The sequence below is a fragment of the Lycorma delicatula genome, chromosome 4, assembly GCF_047948215.1.
Source record: "Lycorma delicatula isolate Av1 chromosome 4, ASM4794821v1, whole genome shotgun sequence".
NCBI lineage: Eukaryota > Metazoa > Arthropoda > Insecta > Hemiptera > Fulgoridae > Lycorma > Lycorma delicatula.
In genome coordinates this window covers 159946927-159969483 of record NC_134458.1, presented here as the reverse complement: position 1 = coordinate 159969483, position 22557 = coordinate 159946927, and the positions used below count along the sequence as shown (strand labels likewise).

The window sequence follows — 22557 nt, the reverse complement described above, 5'->3', positions numbered from 1 at the left end:
GATGATATAAATACTGCTTCAACTGTTTCTGCATATCGTAAATATTTTTTTTTAAGTGTGTAACATTTTCTGATATGATTTTACCTGAAAGTATAATTTATGTTCTATTTATCTGGGAAATAAAAAACTAGCAATTTTTTTTCTTATATATAAATGTATACTATTGATTCGGCAATGAGGAAATTTAAATATAGATAATTTAGTTTTTGAATATTCTGGAATATAGTAAGCAACAAGTTATTAAATTTTATTTTTGGTGACAGTTCTATTTATTTAGTTCTATGTAACTTTGTTTTAACAAAATTATAAATTGAATTAAGGCTTACCTTTAAAATTGAGTGAGACTTCATGTTGTCTTCTTCATCGGTCAAATATGTTGTATCATATCGTTCTGCTAAACTTACCAAAATGCAGATGATATTCAGCCCTACAGACAACACTGCACCACAGGAATGTAGAAATCATCTCAGAGAAAACCGTAATCGGTCATTCTTGCAACTTATGTTACAAGCGCTATAACCATGATAAAGACTGGGTTAGTGTATAACAACAAATTAACATGTCTTTCTGTATTGAAACAATGTTATACAAATTACCTCAATTCTGTAAGGGATATAATGAATCATGTATACAATTAAAATGAAGTAGGCTGAATTATAGATACTAAAGTATTATTCCTACAACAGTAAATTAAGTTGCGGATAAGTTTTAACAGGTGAAAAACATAGTAAATATATTAACACAGAACACACATTTTATGATTAGAACTAAATTTTATTTAACTCCACTTAAAACAACTTATTAACACTCGTGTCTAATTATGACCTGTGGCCAGCAAAAAAGAGGGGTCTGCTTGTTTCAAGAATTCAAGTTTCAAGTTATTAATTAAATTAATCTGTCTGTGGTTTCACCTTTTCTCAAAATAATTAAAACTGATAATTCTGAAGCGGTTAATAAATTAAAATTTTTTATTTATTTTTACTGTTTTTCTATCTTTGCTGAGCTAAAATATTTTTTTAATTGCAAATAAGAAACGTTAAAAATAAATTCATTATTATAATTATGTGAACACATTTATATTGAGTTTGGCATCGCCCTACACCAGAGATTGAAATGATTCACTTGATGGAATATTTTTTGTCACTGTGATTGCTATTCTTGTACGGAGTTTCACTGTATTAACTGTGTTCCATATAATAAAAACAATGGTACCAGGAAGTAATTAATTAAATAATTATTAATTCATTCTCTTTAATAATTACAGCTATTACCAGATTGCTCGTAAATTACTTTCTTTTCTACACAGTTCTATATATTGCTATATATTGTATTTGTATATAAACTGTAAATATTCAACATACTGCTGAATTATTTTATGATATTAACCCTTCCACATATTTTGAATGGAAAGAGACACTTTTATAGAAAATGAAGGATGAAGTTTAAACCTGAGTTTTAATGAATCGGGAACGATAAGTTCCTAACTAAACATATACTATTAAATGTATATACTATTAATGTATTCATTACTTATGAATAAATATGTGATGAAAAAGCATTCATAAATGTACTCATTATTGATCTACTTATAAAAAAAAAAAAATACATCAAAAGCATGCATAATTAAGTTAAAAAATAGTTCATGAATTAAAAAAAATCTGGATTCAATATGGCCCTAGGAAAAGCAAAATAAAGCAGACCATTCAAAAGAAAAAAAATACAATACCAAACAAACATAATGCTCCTAGAATATAAACTGATCTGCTCACACTGCTTAAGTAAGACATCGTTCAAATGGAATTCAGCTTTAATAAAAAATAAAATAAGCGTTTAAGGTCTCCATGGTAACATATAATCAACATTTGCTGACTGTCTTGTAGACCGCTGATCACAAATCCACTAACATTAAGAACAACCTTGTTTTAAACATGCAAAACTGCATTTATATTTTAATACTCATTATGAAATAAATAAACATACATAACAATAATATAAGTGTAATAGATCCAGTAATGGAATTGATTCCATTACTATTTTTGATCACATTTTAAATGTTAGGATATTGATATTCATGATTTTATTGTATTTTAAAAAACAACCATACATTTTATTTTAAAATGAAAAATTATAAAAATGTTACCTGTATATTATAAGAGAATTTAACTTAGGTCAAAATCTAGCTCAGATACAATTAAGGTTTCTGTAACTTTTACCTTAAAATAAAGTGAACTGTATACTATTTTTAAAATGTTTTCATTTCCTAAACATTTGTTGACCTAATTTAGAAATTCCATGATTCTCTTGTTGGAAGTAAAATAAAGCACTTTCTTCTTCATTTAATTGACTGATAAAGAATTAATGATTTCATTGTAATAACATTTTGAGTACTGTATTCTGAAAAAAATTGTTTGATTACCTGCTTATATGATATAACATGCCAAACCTCAGTTTTTCATTGTGTAATGGTCATTCAAAGATCTGGCAAGAATTATTTGCAGTCCACATCTGATTGTTGACATGGCTTGATAAATGAAACCATGTTTCATCTGAAAAAACCGTCACATGAAGATTGTCTTCTTTTTTATTAAATGTTTATTTAGTGCTCTGTGCGTACTACTCCTTGAGATTTCTGTTTGTCGAGCCAATTTTCTGGTAGAGTTGTTGGGACTTTCAGCTATGCGATTACAAATACCATCTAACGTTTTCTCTGTAGGATAGATGGTCTTCTGTACTTGAGTGCATCATTGACGTATCCACTTTCTTGGAACTTATTTTTAATTTTCACACAGCATTATGATATGAAACAACAATGTCTGGTAACTTCTGATAAAACATCTCGTTCATACATTCTGTATACTCATTACCACAACAAAATATATTTTCAATAAAAAGATGCAATCTTCAAGCAAGCTAAAACACTGTCACAATGGAAACAAAAGCTTCAGCAATTATAGAAATAAAAAATATAGTCAACAATGAAAATGCAAAATAACCAAGTATAAAGTAAACTGTTTCATTAGTGACAATATCAAATAACAAATAAATTGTATCTTAGTGATTAAGATCCAGGTACACTTCAGTTTAAGTCCACAGTTACATTTGGCAGACTGTAAAATATATTTCATTATACATCTTATATGTCTTTCAATGTTTTGTAGGAAGGTTATACACCAATGCATAGAGCAGCATTCAGTGGCAACAAGGAGTGTCTAAATATCTTATTAAATAATGGTGGTGATTTAACTGCTGAAACACATACTGGTCTCACTGTTGATGAAATATTTGCCACGTCCTGAAGATTTCTTGATCAAAATACTAGATTCTAAAATTACTCCAAATGATGTACCAATCAATGATCATAGATTTAAGGTAAAAAAATTATTCTTATTTAAAAAAAAGTTATTTTAAGCTTATCAATAATTTATTTATTTTACATAAAAATTCTTAATTAGTTCATGAATTTTTTAAAAAACCTTGTTTTAAACAAAACAGACACGTCATGCCAAAAGGTTCTGTGTATGATTATATATATATATATTAGGAATGAATTGAAGCTTGACTTTACTAGATAGGTATTATGTACAGCATCAGACAGGACCTGAATTTCCTATTCTGTGGGTAAGTCCATCAATGAAACCTATTCTACATCAAACTACACAATATTAAGCAGATAATAACCATAAAGGAACATAAATTTAGTAGAATCAACCTAAAATTCACAGAATGGGGATGAATGGATCAAGAGTAATGGGAAAGGGTTGTTTTTTTTGGGGGGGGAGCATTAGATAACCCGACTTTACCTGATAGAATCTTGATCAAATCCTTATATCAAGAAGTGCTTAGTGGTATTAGACTTGCACTCAAAGAATTGATAATAAAGAAGGGATCAAGGGTTAGGAAAAGAAACGGTGAAAAAAGATGATCTTCCAATCTTGATAACTTTATCTTTTTGATAATCTGAGGGTGAGATTTGATTAAGATAATGGTTACATCAATGACCAGCATGTAACTACCATCAAGTAACCAGTATAAATTGATTATTTCTGATCGAGTGAGTCATTGTGACCTATAAATAACTGATTTACAGAATTAAAAAACTAATGGATTATTCAATGTGTAATGAACAAGACGGCAGCCAAATTACAGTAGTAGTAAATCCTAAAAATTATTAAACATCAGTACAGTTCACTCAATTATTCATAACGCTCCACATATAAAAAAAAAAACTGTAAACAATAAGCAAGATAAATTCCAAACAGTTTATCATATAGAAATCAAACTTCATGCTTTTGGCTACCTTAATTTCTGATAAAAGAAATTAAAGTGTAATCTTTTTAAAGTGTAATTACTTATAATGAGGCCTTGATCCATCATTATGAGCTGGAATCCAAACGACGTAGCATGAACAAATTGCTGAATTTGGCAGTGAGGAATTTCAACTCAATTTCTGATGAAAAGAATGAAATTTTTAAAGTATAACTTATATGAGGCCTTGATTCATCATTATGAGCCAGAATACAATCAAGATAGCATGACCACAAGTATATCAATTTGGCAGCAAGGAAAAAATTCAAGACCGACAGTCAACCGATTAAAGTGATACCAAAGAAAATTTTCTGAGATAATCTGTTTGCAACATCTCCCACAAATTAAAAAGAAGCAGTTTTTGTCAAATGTTCTCACCTATTTTATCTAAAAAATTAACATTCTTTACAATTTTTCATAATGATTAATAATTGGCACTGACATTAAATTTTTAAGACTAGACACTCTGTGACTGTGACTGAACATTAATGTATGACTATTTTTTTAAATGTGTTGCGTTTCAATAAGACCACATTCTTGTTGATTCTGTAAAAAAAAAATGTGTTATCTTTATCTGTGTGGATAATGATTTTAATTATCAATCCCTACAGTGAACACATTGAAGATCAATTTTGCAGAGCAGAACATCTGCATTTTAGTGGGCTTGGCACACTTGCTGATGTACATGTGCAAAAAAAGAGCGAACAGGAAATCACTTCACACCTGATTTTCTTTTGCAGACTTGGCATTGTATGCATAAACATTGTTGCTTATAATTTTACATATAAATTATAAATATAATCTAACCAAACTTAACCTTTGCTCACTAACCTTGACTAATTAACAGTAATGTTTTGATTACTGAAATAATAAATAATAGCAATAATTACTCAAAACATTACTCTTAATTATTCAAGGTTAATATCAATATTTCCTGTTATTTTGAGTTATTTCCAGGTGAAAAACTTGCAAACTTTTGAGAGGGAGAAATGAAAAAGTACCTAGAAATTAAAAAAAACATGTATGAAAATGTTCGTTTACTCAACATTAGTAATGGGTTAAATATAACATAGCCAACCAAAACCTTACATGAATAAAAATAAATAAATAGAATAATAAAAATCACTTCCTGATGAAAAGGCATTAACTTTCTTCACTAAAATTAAAATTTTGTATAAAAGACTGACCATTAAATCCCAGATATTATTATTATAAAAATTTAAACTCTGAATTCTGTTGTAACAGAAACATTCATAACTTTCCTAACCGTCCACAGTTAAAAGAACAAGGAATATCTGAGAATGCTGATTTGCAGAAACCTAAACTGTAGAGGATCCAAATTACCTTAGAACTGCAGACGTAGTAGTAAACATTGTAATAGGTTTTATTCACTAATAACAAATAAACATGGATTATTCTAGATTTCAGCTGTTTGAAACCTTTTCTCCATCATTATTTTATTTAGCCTGAATTGTACTATAATGTTGTTTTCATTTAAGTATTTATTTGAGTAATTCTTGTGTTTCAGTAAGTGTTTCAATAATTCCAATAATTAACTTTTAGAAGATTTAATATCAAACTTGAGAGAATCATGTTTATTTTATTATTTTTTTAAGTACTAATCTGACATGTTTGCATTAAAAAATTGTCAGATATTTGAAACTGTAGAAGTGTTTTAATTTTGTACATTACATGATTTTTCTTTCTCTTGTTAATTGTAAATGTTATTAATATTTGATGCTTAACAATAATTTTGGTTTTTATAGGTGAAGAGAAAAGATTAATGGATAAAGAAGGCGTTTCTCTTCCATCTCATTATCCATTAACAAAACAAGAAGAAAGGGAATTAAAGAGGATTCGTCGAAAGATAAGAAATAAGATCTCAGTTCAGGACTCAAGAAAGAGGAAGGAATATGTGGATGGCTTAGAGGACAGGTATGTATTGTATTATGTTGCTTTTTTCTTATTAATATATTTAAATGCAAGGAAAAATTATGATTTTAATATAATATTACATTATATATAAATATATATATATATATAATAGAATAGAATTTTATGCCTACATTTAAAATTCAAGGTCAAGTTTACCATCGCATAGGAAGTTTATTGCCAGCACCTGATATTGGCCACCAATTTTTACAAATTTACTCTATAAAATTTCTCAATAAAACTTCTCTTCGTACAAATATTGTTCCAAACCAAGGAACTAATACCAGCACTCCAGCAAGTTTTGCTGGATTATAATAATTTGATCAGAGAGTTTAAATCCAATATTGACAACACACCTTTGGGTAATGTGGAAAATTTTTAATTTATAATTCATGCTGATCATGTACTTGTTAATCAGCATAGGGATCGCTATAATGCTCCAACTACTAATGAAGTTGCTGTTTGCTGGCCGATGAAGATAAAGGACCTAGAGATATCTTAAATTGTCATTAAGGTCAAATGCAACGTGTGTCGGAGCTTCATTGCTGTTATAATCCTTTACAATATTCCCTTATGTTTTTGAAGGGTGAAGATGGTTATTATCTAACTTGTTAATAATTAACAAAATAAAAGTTTCCTGTATGCAATTTTATACTTATTGACTTATGGTTCAAGATAACATTTATAATTTTTTACATTATTACTGAAACGTATTTAATCAATATTGTGTTAACATAATGGCCAAAATATCGCTGAAATATTAGCTTTTGTTCATAATAACCAAAAAAAAAATTACATATTGATGATTACATTCATCTTTGAGATACTGTGCAAGAAGACACCATTAATGCTAACAACATGGGTCAAAGTGTCATATACTTCCTCATCTTTCACTGCTTCACCACGGTATATGCATGAAAAATCTCAAGATGCTATGACATACTTGTGTTAATATGGGTATCTAGATTTATTTATAACTTTTACGTACAATCCTTAATGGCCAGAAATAAAAAACGACCTATTCATTGGTCTAAATCTAGACACATTATATTCAGAGTTTTCCATTTGAAAATGAAAAACGTCCTAGACCTTATTAACAAAAAATAAATATTTGGTTCAGTCAGCTGCTATGCACTAAGTGTCAAATGGCAAAAATGAGGCTTACCTCATTATCACATATTGGTATGTTAGTAACTAAAATATGATCTGACGAAATTGATCTTGCATATCTGCTGAACTTCCTGATAAAACTGTTCACCCATTATTATATGACATTGTAAACATCAGAGTAGAGTTTTGTCCCTTGAGTTAGATTATTGGATTAAAAACTTAAAACTTGCAAACCGCTAATCTGTTTAAAAGCTCTTTGTCAGACTGTACAAGCTCATTTAAATATAAAATCTTTTCATTGAAACAATATTACTCCGAGACAGTATAGGAATCTACACCAGCAGGGATGTTATTTATTTAACTACTATATATTCAACTACTTCTGTCAGACAATTTTTATAAATAAAACATCAAATATCATTACCTTATATTTCTACAGACATTATTTTAACAAATTAATACTCCCTATAAATATTGTAGAAAATGTACACTGACTGTTGCCTTACTTTATGCTATGAAAAATCTGGGGCAGGTTTTATTGGGGATGTGTTCTGTTTTCTGAGTAGATTCTTGTATTTTTTTGCTGAAATTCTGATCACTGAACTCTTCTATGTCTTTGGTTGGGTAAAAGACTTTACACTTTCAACTTTAATTAGAAACAAAACATACAAACTGGATCAGAAAAGTGATATGATTTTAAACAGAACAATTTACACACAAATACTAAAACTTATAATAATAAATTTGAAACACATCCTTTTAAAACACATTAAAAATTTTTATTTTTTAATAGGTTGTCAGTAACAGCTGATCAGCAGTTAAATTTAGTGTCTAACATTTGAATATTCATTTGAGCAGTGTTTGTACTGTTATTGTTTGGTCAGTCATTCACTGTGGGTGATACCATAAATATTTTTTCATTTGGATAGTTGACAAACATGTTATTAATCAATGGTAAAGTAAATAAAAATTGATTGGCTGCTGTGTGTGTGTGTGTGTGTGTGTGTGTGTGTGTGTGTGTGTGCACATGAGAGAGAGAGAGAGTATATATATGTGTGTGTGTGTGTGTGTGTGTGTGTGTGAATACCAGGAAAATTATCCAAATTGAAGAGTACTGGATTGTAAAACAGTTGAGGTATTTGAGAAGCAAGTTTGAGAAACAGGTATGCTTAAATCACAACGATTTGATGCTGGTCGTGAAAATTTTGTGAGAAATGCCAATGCTGAAGAAGCAGTATTTAATGAATTACAATTAGTTCCCATCTCAAGCACCAAAAGGTTGTTACATCGCTTCCATGCTCTTAATCAAGTGTGTGGTGAACGTAATGGGAGCAACAACTATACCTATTTCATACAACATGAACTAAACATCATAAATCAGAACTATTGCTATCTGATTTTGATAAACGGATGAAATTCTGTCGATGGTTAATTAAAAAATGTGAATATCTTCCTGATTTTCTAAGTAATATTATAATTACTGATGAATCCTGTTTTACAAGAATGCCATTGTAAATTATTGAAACACACACTTGGGGAGAAGAAAATTCCCATTAGATTGCTTATTAAATGGCTACCTTAATCTCCCAATCTCACGACAGTGGACTTTTTCCTTTGGGGTTGGATGAAGTCGTTAGTACATTCCGCTTGTATTGGCACGCAAGAAGAATTTAGATATCATATAATAGAAGCTGGAGCTACTGTTAAGAATAATAATGATGCTATTAGGCATGCCCAGCTAGCATGAATTCGCCAAACTGAACTATGCACTGAATAGAATGGTGGCCACATTGAGCAACTGCTTTAAAAAAAATGTTTGCAGTTTTTCTAGGAACCATTTTAATAATTAATCATTTTTAGAAAAAAGCAAAAAGTATGTGATTTTTAATTTTTTAAATCTATTTTTTATTCATTTGTTTCTGTTATTGATTAGTTTTCTATTTATTTTCATTTACATTATGTTGTTGAAACACTAATGAAAATTGTTCTGTTTAAAATCATATCACTTTTCCGATCCAGTTTATGTGTTTTGTTTCTAATTGAACTAGGTTTGTTTGTCTGTCTTTCTAAAGATGTGCATATGTGTATTTTCAATCAGCCATATACATTTTGTAAGCATTTTTTTCTCTGTGATTATTAATATAACTTTTTTCTTATAACTAGTGAAACATTTTATACAGTTTTTATATTATATTTTTCAGTTTTTAAATAACTTGCTTCATAATAATGGTAAAAATCTAGCCTTATCAGATTAGAATTGAAGTGCCTACTATCTAGGATTAGACTGTTTACTAGGTAAACCTTTTTACTTCCAAGTGACCACAATTCTACTATTGTAAACAATTTAATTCCATTGTAAACAATTTTTTCCAAAATACAAAAAATCCATACTTTTTAATACAGATCAACATTTACTCATTTTGTGAAATGAAAAACAATTCTAAATATTTACCACATTTAGTATCCAGTTAGTAATTGTTTTTTTGTAGCCCATGTTCATTTAGGATAAGCAGTTTCTGCCATTATTTGGCATTTTCTGAGCAATAATTTTGATCAAAAATGGTTATTTTTGGAGATTTAATTAAACTATTTTTTTCTTGATGTGAATAAGAATTTAAACAAATCTAACTCTGTATTATAATTTATTTATTTCATTAACTGTAAATATTATTGCATGTTAGCCAAGATCCAATTATAAATGGTTAAATTAATAATATTATAATAATTAATTGTATATTTTGTAAACAGAAAATTATTAAATTATAATTCATTTACCAAAGTGCGAAACCAAAGACCAAATAAAGCAAGTAAAGACATTTGTTGAACCCAAAATCAAACAAAAGAAATCAGAACTGATGTTTACTTTGACAATATTTAATTTTATCCTAACATTGCTTCAAAAATAAAAATAATTACAAGTGAATAAGTAGAAATAAAATATTTAACAAAATTTATACGACCCCCAAAATTGTTTTCATTGTTATATAAATTAAATTATTATTATTTCAAATAAGTGATATTTTTTATTTTATATATATTTATTATTATTATTATTACTATTATTATTTCCGATTATTCCCCTTAAGGAGAGCACGTGAAACTTGAGTCAATCATGGCTTTAATCCTTCTTCTCTATCCTATATATGTGAGAACAACTGTTATACACTGACAAAAGGTTTACCTATGGGTTCACCTATTTCTGCAATTATTTAATTCATGACATATTAAGTGCTATTATGGATGAGATATATACATGATATTTTGGTTATATATAATTCAGTTATAAATAATGAACATTTGTTCATTTTGAAAACTTAATAACTATAATGATAATTTAAAGTTTACGTGTGAAATAGAAAAGAACAGAAAATCACCCATGGTCACAAAAAAAATATGTAAAAATCTGATGTTTAGAGAGCTCTTAGGGCTTTACATTATACAAGGAACAATGATAAACTTAAAAAAGAAATGTATGTAATAAAACAAATAGCAGTATTTAATGGTTTTGATGTTGGAGGTATAGATAAAATATATTGAAAGCAGAGAATTAAGTACCGTGATAGTTTTACACAACTGCAACAAGAAAATAGCACAGAGATTAGTAATAGTTTTTTCTTAAAATACAGTTATACAAATAAAATAATAGACAAAATTACTGATATTTATGATAAAGATAAATGTAAAAAAGCTTACAAACTAAACAACCATATAAAATATTTAAGTAATAATAATAATAGTAATAAAGTAATGGAGAGGATTTAAGTGGAATGTATAAAATTAAATGTAATGAATGCAATAAAATTTATATTGGTAAAACTAACACTTTTACAAAATGAGGTTTATGTAACATTACAATGCTTACAGAAATGGAAAGAGAGGTGTATCTAATATGGCCGACTATTTGTTGTTGTGAGGGCATAGTGTTACTGATTGTAAAAATAATTTAGAAATTTTGGAAATTTGAAACAGCAGTAGAAGAATGGGTACACTTGAAAAGTATTATATTTATAAACTTAAACAAAAGTATGAAATGATTCATCAGATCGTTTTTGAAGATGATGATTTTATTAAGGACGTAGTGGATTGTAACAGTGGGCAACATTGTTTACGTACATAGTTGCATGATGTTTTAAATTTATTATCATTCCAGTTGGCATTGATTTATGTTGTTCAAGTCTTCTGTTGTTCTGGTTTGAAGTTTATGTTTTATAATATTTGACTTTTATTCATTAATTTTTGTTTTTATTGATGTATTTTTATAATTTTGTACCGACTGATGGTGCAGGATACCGCGAAAGTTAACTTTTGGTATTAGTTTTTCAAGTTCTGTTACTGTGTTTGTTGGTTGTTTTTGTTATTTGGCACAGTGGTCAGTCAGTATGTTGATGAAATATTTGAATTTTTAGAAAGTTATTTTTACATGTAAATTCTGGGCAAATTCAGCTCATCTTCTAATACGATTTGACATAATAATTTCTGGATGATGATATCGCCCAGAAGAAACAAAAAAGAGACATATTTATAAGTAATATAATTATAAACACATAAAACACTTCAGATATTATTCTACTAATAATGTAATTAGAATAATAGTCAATACTCTTAGCATATCCACCTAACAGTGGATATGCATACCCCAATTCTGCAGTATACTTGCTTTTTATTAATATGTTTAATGCCATGTTGTAGAATAATTATATATTGTTTTCTTTTCTTTTTTTTTTACAGAGATGTGCTCCAGTCGTCAGTCGTGCTGGTATAACATGGATCCAGTTATGTGTTCTTTCCATCGCATCATTTATTGGCATTGCATCTATTTTCTCTGCTTGCATCCTATGTTGCTCTTATACTAGGTATCCAATGAAAAGTTAATCAAGTATTTATATTTTTCTCTACCAAAGTTTGATTCTTTTCTTTAATTTTAGTGTCTATTATAGTACTACATAGGCAACAACCCTTTTTTTGTGTGTTCACACTGTTTATATTTCTTTGTGCAAAGAAAGAAAAATTCTCAGTGTTTCACTGTACATAATCTAACCACTGTGAATTCCCAAATATGGAACCTTGTTTGCAAAATGGTAAAAAGAAATGAATCTTTTTCTTCTCTTTTTTAATCAATTAATAAATGCTTAGCATTCTTGAACACAATGTAATTATTTTCATTAATAGTTTTTGTGTATTCATGTCTTCAAACATATACTTAAAAAACCGTGTTTTTAAATATTTTTGCATAAAAAACTTAATGTATAGGCATAGGATGATAAGATTTTGATTACATCATGTAGATCATTACATCAGGTAGATTTTAGATACTTTTCTAATTAATTAAACGTATTTTTAAAAATAAAACCTTAAAAACATGAAAAATAAAATTTAAAAATTTTAAAAAACATACGACTACCTTAAAAACATGAAATAATTAAATAACAGTATTTTTACCTTATAATCCTCTGTGACATTGTGATATTGTTTTTAAGACAATAAAATTTAAGATTTTGATTGACCGTCATGTGTCACCTGTAGATTGCATAGATAAGCGTTATTTATCATCACAGTTATGCACGATGGTTAATCAAAATCTTAAATTTTATTGTCTTAAAAATAATATCACAGTTGTTTAGTTGTGGTTTTTAAAATTTTTAATTTTATTTTTTTTTATTTCTCACCTTATTAAAGCAAACATATATTTTTTTCAAAAATAATCATTCCTAATTGAAATAGATAATTTATTAACAAAATATTAAAAAAAACCAGAAATAACTTGTTACCATTTTGCCCCAAAAAGCCCAATTAAGCAAGGGTAGAACAATGAAAAATATCTCATTAGCAGATTTCACTAACACGTCAAGTTAGGTTAAACTAAAAAGAACAAGTGATAAAATTTTGTCTTGATAGAATTAAAATTATTTTAGTGATAAAATTAAAAATGTTAAAAACCCACGAAGCAGTTTTTGAAGAAACATATCTATTACAGCGCCCCCTGGTAGCTTGTAACCGTAAAACTAATCTAAGAACCTGCTCTGTGGTGATACCTATGTAATGCAGAAAACCGCATCAAAATTGACCTGTTTTAGAGAAACACTTCTATTGCAGCACCCCCTGTTGGCTTATAACCGTAAAACTAATCTAAAAACCTGCTCTGAGGTGATACCTATGTAATGCATAAACCGCATAAAAACTGGTCCAGTAGTTTTTGAAGAAAATGGTAACACACACGTATACAAAACCTCTTACCCCAAATGCATACACTGTTTCCGTTCCATCATGGGCAAAAAACTACTCGATCAGTCAACAAAAAATTTACCTGTGTTTCTTGACATAACTGAGACGTTTTTTGGTACTTACGTATTAACGCCACCGCAGCTACAGCTTTATTTAAAATTAAGTATTTATTTTATTGAGTCTCTTTATTAATTTTAAGAAATGGTTATTTATATTTATTTATTTTATAAATATAATTTAACCAAACTTAACCTATGCTCGCTAACCTTGACTAATTAACACCGTAATTATTTGAGTATTTATTTAATAAATTCAGTAATTATTAAATAATAAATAATTGCAATAATTACTGAATTTATTAAATAAATACTCAAAAAATTACGGTGTTAATTAGTCAAGGTTAGCGAGCGAAGCGAGCGTAGGTTAAGTTTGGTTAAACTATATTTATAAAATAAATATATTAAAATTAATAAAGACTGTTTTGAATCTATGTTAAACTCTATATCGGCCCATTTTCCACCGAAATCCGATTGACTACTTTGTTTTTAAATAAAGCTGTAGCTGCAGTGGCGTTAATACGTAAGTACCAGTTTTTTTTTAGATATATCATTAAAAAGAAAAATGCATTAAAATTGACCCGACTGTTTTAGAGAAACACATCTACTTCAGTGCCCCTTGATAGCCTATAACTGTAAAACATGTCTAAGAACCTGCTCTGAAGTGACACCTATGTATTGCAAAAAACCACATTGAAATCTGTCCAGTAGTTTTTGGCAAAAATGGTAACAGACATACACACACACACACACACACACACACACACACACAAAACCTCTTACCCCAAATGCATGTACCGTCTCCATTACATCATGGGTAAAGAGTTAAAAATCACTCTCTCTCTCTCTCTCTCTGTCTGTCTGTCTGTCTGTCTGTCTGTCTGTCTGTATGTCTGTCTGTCTGTCTGTCTGTCTGTATGTCTGTCTGTCTGTCTGTATGTCTGTGTGTGTGTCTGTCTGTGTGTGTGTGTGTGTGTGTGTGTGTGTGTGTGTGTGTGTGTGTGTGTGTGTGTTTTTATATGATTGGAATAATCAGTCATTAAATTCTGATTAAATTAATAAATTAAATTCATTAAATTCTGAATATATTTATTATTATGTGTAAAATAAAAAGGTTGTTAAAACACAAATTATGAAATTTATAGAATAAAATGTATTATTTTTAAAAAAATATGTTTATAAAAATGTAACAGCTTATTTTTAATGTAATAATTAAACATAAATGAAATAATAAAAATATTCTTTGCTACAAGAATTTCTAATCTTTCTAAGATTTGTATATTGTTCTACTTACAACTTTCTACCTAAAATATTTAACTTTTACACATTTTTGAAAATTACGTATAATGTTCGAATTATAGCCTTGATCACATTTTTAGAAGTCAACCTTGATTGATCTGTTTATACTCCTTTTGTCATTTTCTGTATGTAAATCATTAATTGCTGTAGAGTTTCATTTGTTTAACTTTTTGATAAAGAAAAATAATTACAACAGAACTATTAAAAACCAACCAAAAAACTAGGTGTGACTGAACTGAATAAAGGGTAACATAATAAATGTGTACAATATAGGTAATTAACATAAGTTCATAAGGTGTAGATACACCTGACCCATTAAATGTTGTAACACAACTGAAATAAATTAGTATTGCAGTTTTAGTGGTACATAATATTTGATAAAATATTAATACACGTTTTGTTAATGTGTTTTACAAATTATATGCCTAATAATTTTAATTTTTAGATTCAGTTGATAAAAAGTTAACTTTTATTCAATACATATAATAAATATTAAATATAATAAATGTTATATTATACATATAACAAATGTTAATTATAATTTATTGCATCAGATATTTAAAATTGAGCATGAATAATGATGAAACTATGTAACAACATATGTGTGAATAAATGATATCAGTACTGTAAACAAAATTATTATTTTTCAGGTGACCTGGAGATATTAAACTAGCTACTGCATTCAATATTTTAATTTTCATTATCATATGTATATTGATTGTGTAAATCACATGTAATAAAATATTTGTCATACCAGATTTACAGTATGTGAAACAGGTTTTTATCAATAACTAGAACTGATAAAATATGTTAATTTTAAAGATATGTATACCGGGAGATATTTAAGTATGGAAACAGCTTACTGCATAACTGGGGTATTTGGAGGGTGGTTCATATTGTTTCATACAGTCTGCATTATGGTGGGTTTTTTAATTTTTATCTGCTGTATTAAATCAAACTTAATTTTTTTTAAATAGAAGCTATATGAAACATGTTTTTGATTTAAAATTTTACTAGAAAAATGATGGTGAAATTCATTTTTCTGTTAATGCCTTTGTTATATACTTATAAGCATTCAAAGTTGCAATGAGTATAATTCATAATTCCAAGTAGCTTATAAGGGTGATATTTATTTGTATTAAGAATTTTTTTGAACTGAAAAATAACTGATCATGTTGGACAACAGCTTCCCCAATCGATGAATGAGAATTCACAAAGGTCTGCATTCATCTAATGACTTTGCATCAGTTGTGATGGTTCTTTGTCTTCTGTTGCAAGGACAATTTTTTACAGTACCGGTTTCTTCAAATCACTGTACTGTCTTGATCACAGTCGATTTACTTATTTGTTCTCTGTTTGGAAATCTATTATTAAATCAATCACCTACCTCTTGTAAAGGCTGAACTCTGTCATTATACCTGTACATCATCAATAGAGTTATTCGTTTGGTTTCACCTAAAGAAGGCATTGTTATTTGTTTAATATTTAATAAACGTAAATAAATGAACAAGGAAACTAATAATAAAACTTTCACCAAACATCAAATTTGAACCGTAGGTAGGCCTACAACTTAATTTTTACTAGTTCTATCAAATTTTACATCACAAGCAAGTATGTTTGTGTAAGTAAAAAGGTGAAGTGAGGAGTTAGTAATACTTGTAGAGTTAATAAGTCGCATTATTTCAATGTAATACAAACCATTTTGTTATAAATTAACAGCTGATTTACTCAACTAAATATGTAATATATTTTTTAAGTAAAAAGTATTTCCTGCTGGTTTGTTTCATTTATGATAAGTAACAAATGTCAGCTGCTATTATCACTGGAAGTTAATTTTTATTTAGAAAATATCAGTTGATATAGTCGTTTAATTTGTTGTGTTGTGAATTATTAGTAATTGTTTATTATTATCATCAATATTATAGCACTGTTTAAACTTTGTTATTGTATGTATTATAAATGTAAAATGCTATTTTACCTTGTTTTATAGTTAACACGATTTTTCTGTCATTGGAGATTTGAATGCTTTTAATTTGATAATGAAGGCATTAACAGAAAAACATTGTTTTTCTTGTAAAATTTTAAATTGAAATCATGTGTCCATCCACCGTGCTATTTAAAAGAATTAAATTTGATTCAATGTGGCAGATAAAAATTAAAAACCCACCACAATGCAGTTTTTTTTAATTGTGTAGAACCCCTTTTCTTTCTATCTCCAATTAACTTTCAGGTATGCAGTATAAAGATGTTTCCATACTTAAATATCACCTGGTATAAAAATAATATTACATTCTACAACATAAGATATAATTCCAAGTAATTTTTTTTTTATAAGTAGAATAATTATATTATAAATTAGGAAGTAACTTATGAAGTACTTAAGTTAAAAATCAAGAAACGAACACAGATGTGAAGAAAATTGTGAAATTTAGTTGAATTTAAATTAGATGTTGTGAGTGGGTTGTATTTTTGAAACAGGAATTGTGAAACAAAACAAGCAGGTATTAAAAGTAATCATTTCAGGATGTAAAAAAAGACAACAGTAGAGGAGAAATTATTGATATGATGAAAGAGATCAGAAAGAAAGTAGTATTGTGTAAATGACCTTGCCATGCTGATGAATTTCAATCCTGGTATAGGTTCAGGGTGACAATTGAAATAAAATGTTCATCTAATGAAGTAATTTTGTCATAAATAATATCATTTATAAAAACATTTTGTACCTATGTAAAGTTTGTCTATATCTAATCTATTTATTAGTTTAATTCTTATTAAAATATCAGAGATGTAAGTTTTGTTTCAATTTATTGAGCTACTTCTCTACAGCCCTCTATCAGATCTGTATTTGTATTTTAGGAGGGATTAGGAGTCCTGGATTTACCCATCAGGCACTTCAGCCATTAGATGTATTGTTCAGCCACTGGTCAGAAAACAGTCATCTCTCGTCAGATCACAGTGGCTCTACAAGTCTTTACAACCTCAGCATGGACTTAGTATCTTATCTACACCCACAGGACCCTTATTGGGAAGAATGGATCATGGATTAGGAAAAGGGATGGATAATGAGAAAGTATAATCTAAAAAGAGAGGAACTGCAATACCAAGAAAACAGCCCTGTATAAAAGTCTGTCCAGGTAGCAGACACCATCCTGTTCACAACCATTCAGATAATTGGGGATTTTTTACTGAGGATGAAAGCAGTACATTATTGTTCAACAATATTTATTGAAAACTTAGTTTTCCTCTCGAAATAAAGATCAGGCAAAATACAAGCTCAGATTTCCTAAAAAAACAAAAAAAAAAAACATTATATAAACCCATCCCTGGATTTGTGTATTGTTATTTGTGAGATATAATTTAATATAAATTGTTCAAGCTGACTTTCATTGTAGGAATTCAAATCACAACAGTGATTTGAATTCTTTGCCAGAATTTTATATCACATTTTATTTTCAGTGGTACAGATAGTAAACATATTGAAAATCAGAATTTAAAATCATTGTATTTTGACATCTGGATGTTCTCCTTATTAACATTCCCAGTTTCAAGCTCACCATTTTGTATCATTGTTAATAATTTTGTTGTCTTATAACTCAAAATTATTTTTTTGTCTTTCCACTTATCATTACTTATTTCTTTCCACGTATTCATTCTTAAATTTCTTTGTAATTTAATTCTTTATTGTTACTGACTTCATTCACAACTTAAAGCATTTATTTTTATGTAATACGAAATTTGTTAATAAAGTAATGAGACTGGTTCAGGAAAACTTATTATTTACAGTTCAATTATACATGGATTCTTTATCACCTTCGAAATAGTTCCCTTGGGAAGCCACACAACACTTCAAACGGTATTCCCACTCTTCATAGCAGTGTTGAAACTCAGAAACCGGAATATCCTTCAGATGGTTGGTTACATTATTTTTAATGTTTTCTACTGTTCCAAAATGCCATCCTTTGAGGTGTTTAGTCGGTTACAGGAAAAAGTGGCAGGGACTCAAGTCAGGTGAATAAGGTGGTTGAGGAATTACAGGAATGTTTTTCTTTGCCAAAAACTCATTAACTGAGAGTGCAACATGACAAGGTGCATTAAATGCAGATCCTTTGATGGCAACTCTTTTCCACAGTCTTTCAAGAATTTCTAGGTAAAGATATTCATTTACAGTCTGTCCTGTAGGCAAAAACTACTTATGGACAATGCCATTACTAAAGAAGAAACAAATTAGCATGGTTCTGATTTTTTATTTGCTCATTTTTGCTTTTTTGGGATGTAGTGAGTTTGAAGTGTGCCACTCCTTGCTTTGACATTTTGTTTCTGGGTCGTACTCAAATATATGAGATTTGTCATCAGTAATAACATTTTTTTTTAGAAAATCAGGATCAGTTTCAATTTGCCCTGGAAGGTCGCGGCATATTTCCACCCTGTTGTTTTTCTGTTCAGCAGTGAGGTTTTGTGGGACCAATTTTGCACAAACTTTTTTCATGTCCAATTCATTTATCAAAATTTAATGTACTGTGGTAAATTAAATTGTTCTGTAATCATTCTGACAGCTAATTGCCGGTCGTACCGTATCAATTCTCTGATTCGCTCAACATTGTCATCACTCTTTGGCATTAATGGTCTTTCAGAGCATGGATCATCTTCAACTGATTCCTGGCCATCTGAAAATGCTTTAAACCCCCTAAAAACTTGGGCTCATGGCAGAGCGTCATCTCCATACGCCCTTTTCAGTTGTGAAAGAGTTTCAGTAGCATTCTCACAGAGTTTAACACAAAACTTGATTGCACAATGTTGCTCATAATTAGTATCACTCATTTTTGTAATGCACAACAAAAACTCGTTACACAAAAATTTTGTTTACGTCTAAGATGGCAATAATAGACTAAAAATATTAATACGTAATATAAATCAGCTGTTCATATAACCATAAGTTTATTAGTAACTTTACAGTGTTGCCACTTTGACTGCCAAAAAAAAACTAGTCTCATTATTTTATTTACAGACCTCGTATGCTACTTGTATGAGAAATTAATCTATGCCATAAATTTTGCCATGTTATTTTAATGTACATGAATTTTATATTTTACAATTATAACTTGTACAGTAATTTTTTACAAGTAAAGTTTTTCAGAAAATTACTTTGGAACAGTAGAGATTCGAACTTTTGGAATTTTAACTTGCAATTATTACAAAAGAGAGTTTTCTGAATTATTTGAAGGAAATTTATAAAACCATGTCCTTCAAACTCTAAAATATAATTTTGGTTTGTGAAAAATGTTAGTAGTAGTTATTAATAGCAAATATAATTTAAACGTAACTGATACATACCATATTATATTTACATAGTTTGTAATATAAATATTTTTACGTTTTAGTGAAAATAGATTTTTTTTTACATTATCATTACTTTGTGGCTTTCTAGTATTATGTCATTATGTACTATTAATATGTCCTATTTCTAGTATTTAATATTGATATAATATGGCTACAAAGTTTAAAAGTAGTCTCTAAATATATATAATGAATAAGAAACATTACATCTGTAGGTAATTAATTCTTAAGTTATAATATTTAGATTTTTACTTCAGAAAATGTGTGTCACAAAATGTATGATATGAATTTCTGTTTATCAGTTTAGTAGATATGTCCTATAAGAAAAAAAACCATTAAAATTCAAAATGAGTACTAGCTTGTACCATTAATCATCAGGTTTACTAACATTTATCACAGGATTGTATGTTAATATTTTTATTGTTTTCTATTTTAATTATTAAGCATTATATTTAATTTTGCACTCACAATAAATTTTTGTCCACCCAGAATAAAATATAAAATATTTTCTTGTTGAAGCTATACTATAATAAAATGTTAAATATTTTTTTCTAGGTGGCAGAGATTTCGGTGATGTTTGTGAGTTATACCAATTAATAGTATATATACATATCATGTTTATTTTAATTTTAATAGACTCGTGGTTATATTACAAACTACAAAAATACAGATTAAAGTGAAAATTAATTTTTGTATTATTTAATAAAAAAATAGTTATTACAATGGATCAAGTTAAGACTAAGTAAATATTTAAAATTTTTTTTTGTATTATATTGTATAAATGTTATTACTATTACCCGTTATGAATTTTGCTGAAAACATTTCCTATTTTACGAATTCATTCATAAAATTTGATTTGATATAAAAATGTTTAAGTAATCTTGTAACCTAGATAAGTCTTTTTTATCTTTGAAAAAAGATTCTAATTTATAAACACCAGTTTTTTTGTTTTTTTTATATTAATTTATTAAATATGTGTTGTTGCCATATTAAAAATGTTTTAGTCATTTGTTGATGTTTGATATTTGTGTATTTACTATTTTATTTTTAAAATAGGCTGTATTATTTTTGTAATCAAATGTATTTTTTCTGTAAGTTATGCATATATCTTTTTTAATATGTATTTTCTTTTAATGGTAAGTTTTTTTAATGTAAGATAATTATTGTGTGATATAAATTTCTTAATGTATTTTATGTATTTTTGTACATTTGATTATTTTTAAATATAAAGAAATAGTATTTACGTTTATTCTTTCTTGTGTTGTTTTTTTTTTTTACCTTTTGCCTTTGTGTTCGGATAAAAATTTGTGTTTAATCAAAGATCACTTGGTTTTTTGTTCATATTGCCTATGGAACAGTATATTGTAACCCACAAATTGAGTTGATAAACGATTATATTTTTTAAAGCAACAGTTACCAAGTTATCAAAAAAAAAAAACTCTGCCTACTGATCTTTAATTACTCAAGGTAGATCCCAGTGGGAACACAGTATTTCCTCATAATAGAAGTATCTTATAAACTAAGTGTTAGACATTTCCTTATTTATGTCCTTATGAAATACTAAAATTATCTTAGTATATATTTTATATTACTTATTAAAATTTATTACTATTATAGTGCGCGCGCGCAGACACACACAGAGAGATTGAGAGAGCGAGAGACAGACAGACAGACAGACAGAATACTAGTATGAAAACATGAGGTTTAATCTTCACTTTGACTTTAACCCCTTTAGTCCAAGTTGAGGCAGAACCTCACTCACGCTATGTTTTCCAAGATTACCCCCTCTTTGTAGTTAAATTTTCACACTGAAAGAGTACATTTACTTCAAAATACATAGGATACATGGGTTTGAGATGAGTCCAAAATTAGAACAAAGAACCAACAAAGCTACTGAAGTTTAAACCTCACGTGTGTTTCACGACTACATTAATGAACAGCTATTTTCAATGATGAATGTGTGATCACGTAAATTTACATTTTGAAATACTTAATTTAGTGAAAAATTCATAGTAAAACATATGCTGTAGATGCTACATGAGGTCCTACCTTATTCGTTATAGTTTGTTATTTAATGAACATTTACTATAGACTGTTGATGACGTCATGGGGAATCCTGTCTCTTATAACATGATGTCAGCTGTCAATTATTCTTTAAATCAAATAATTATTTGTTAGTATTGGTTTAGATATCTCTATTTAATATCAATCATTAGCTTTATATCATTAAAAATTGAAAAAAAAAAAATTATTAAATTATCTGCCACCTTTAACCTATTACTGTTGCTTTATCACAGTG

The 22557-nt window shown here is 28.2% G+C and overlaps 1 protein-coding gene across 5 annotated transcripts; it reads left to right on the top strand.

Annotated features, from left to right (window-relative positions):
- Positions 1-3288: 3288 nt before the first annotated feature.
- Positions 3289-21067, top strand: LOC142322960 (cyclic AMP-responsive element-binding protein 3-like protein 4). 5 transcript variants are annotated; one of them, XM_075362058.1, is made up of 5 exons: positions 3289-3369; positions 6072-6240; positions 12076-12200; positions 15575-15688; positions 20814-21067. In XM_075362058.1, the coding sequence occupies exons 2-3, from the start codon at positions 6089-6091 to the stop codon at positions 12107-12109; spliced, it is 186 nt and encodes a 61-aa protein (XP_075218173.1). In that variant the 5' UTR covers positions 3289-3369; positions 6072-6088; the 3' UTR covers positions 12110-12200; positions 15575-15688; positions 20814-21067. The 5 variants fall into 5 exon arrangements, with proteins under 5 accessions (XP_075218173.1, XP_075218174.1, XP_075218172.1 ...); XM_075362059.1 differs by having other exon boundaries at positions 15575-15701; positions 20814-20840; XM_075362057.1 differs by lacking the exon at positions 20814-21067 and adding an exon at positions 17781-18211.
- Positions 21068-22557: the final 1490 nt, after the last annotated feature.

Excerpts from the sequence above, each read along its gene's own strand:
- LOC142322960 (XM_075362060.1), top strand. The coding sequence starts at position 6,089 with ATGGATAAAGAAGGCGTTTCTCTTCCATCTCATTATCCATTAACAAAA. Across the intron at positions 6,241-12,075 it reads GTGGATGGCTTAGAGGACAG|AGATGTGCTCCAGTCGTCAG; the intron begins GTATGTATTGTA and ends TTTTTTTTACAG.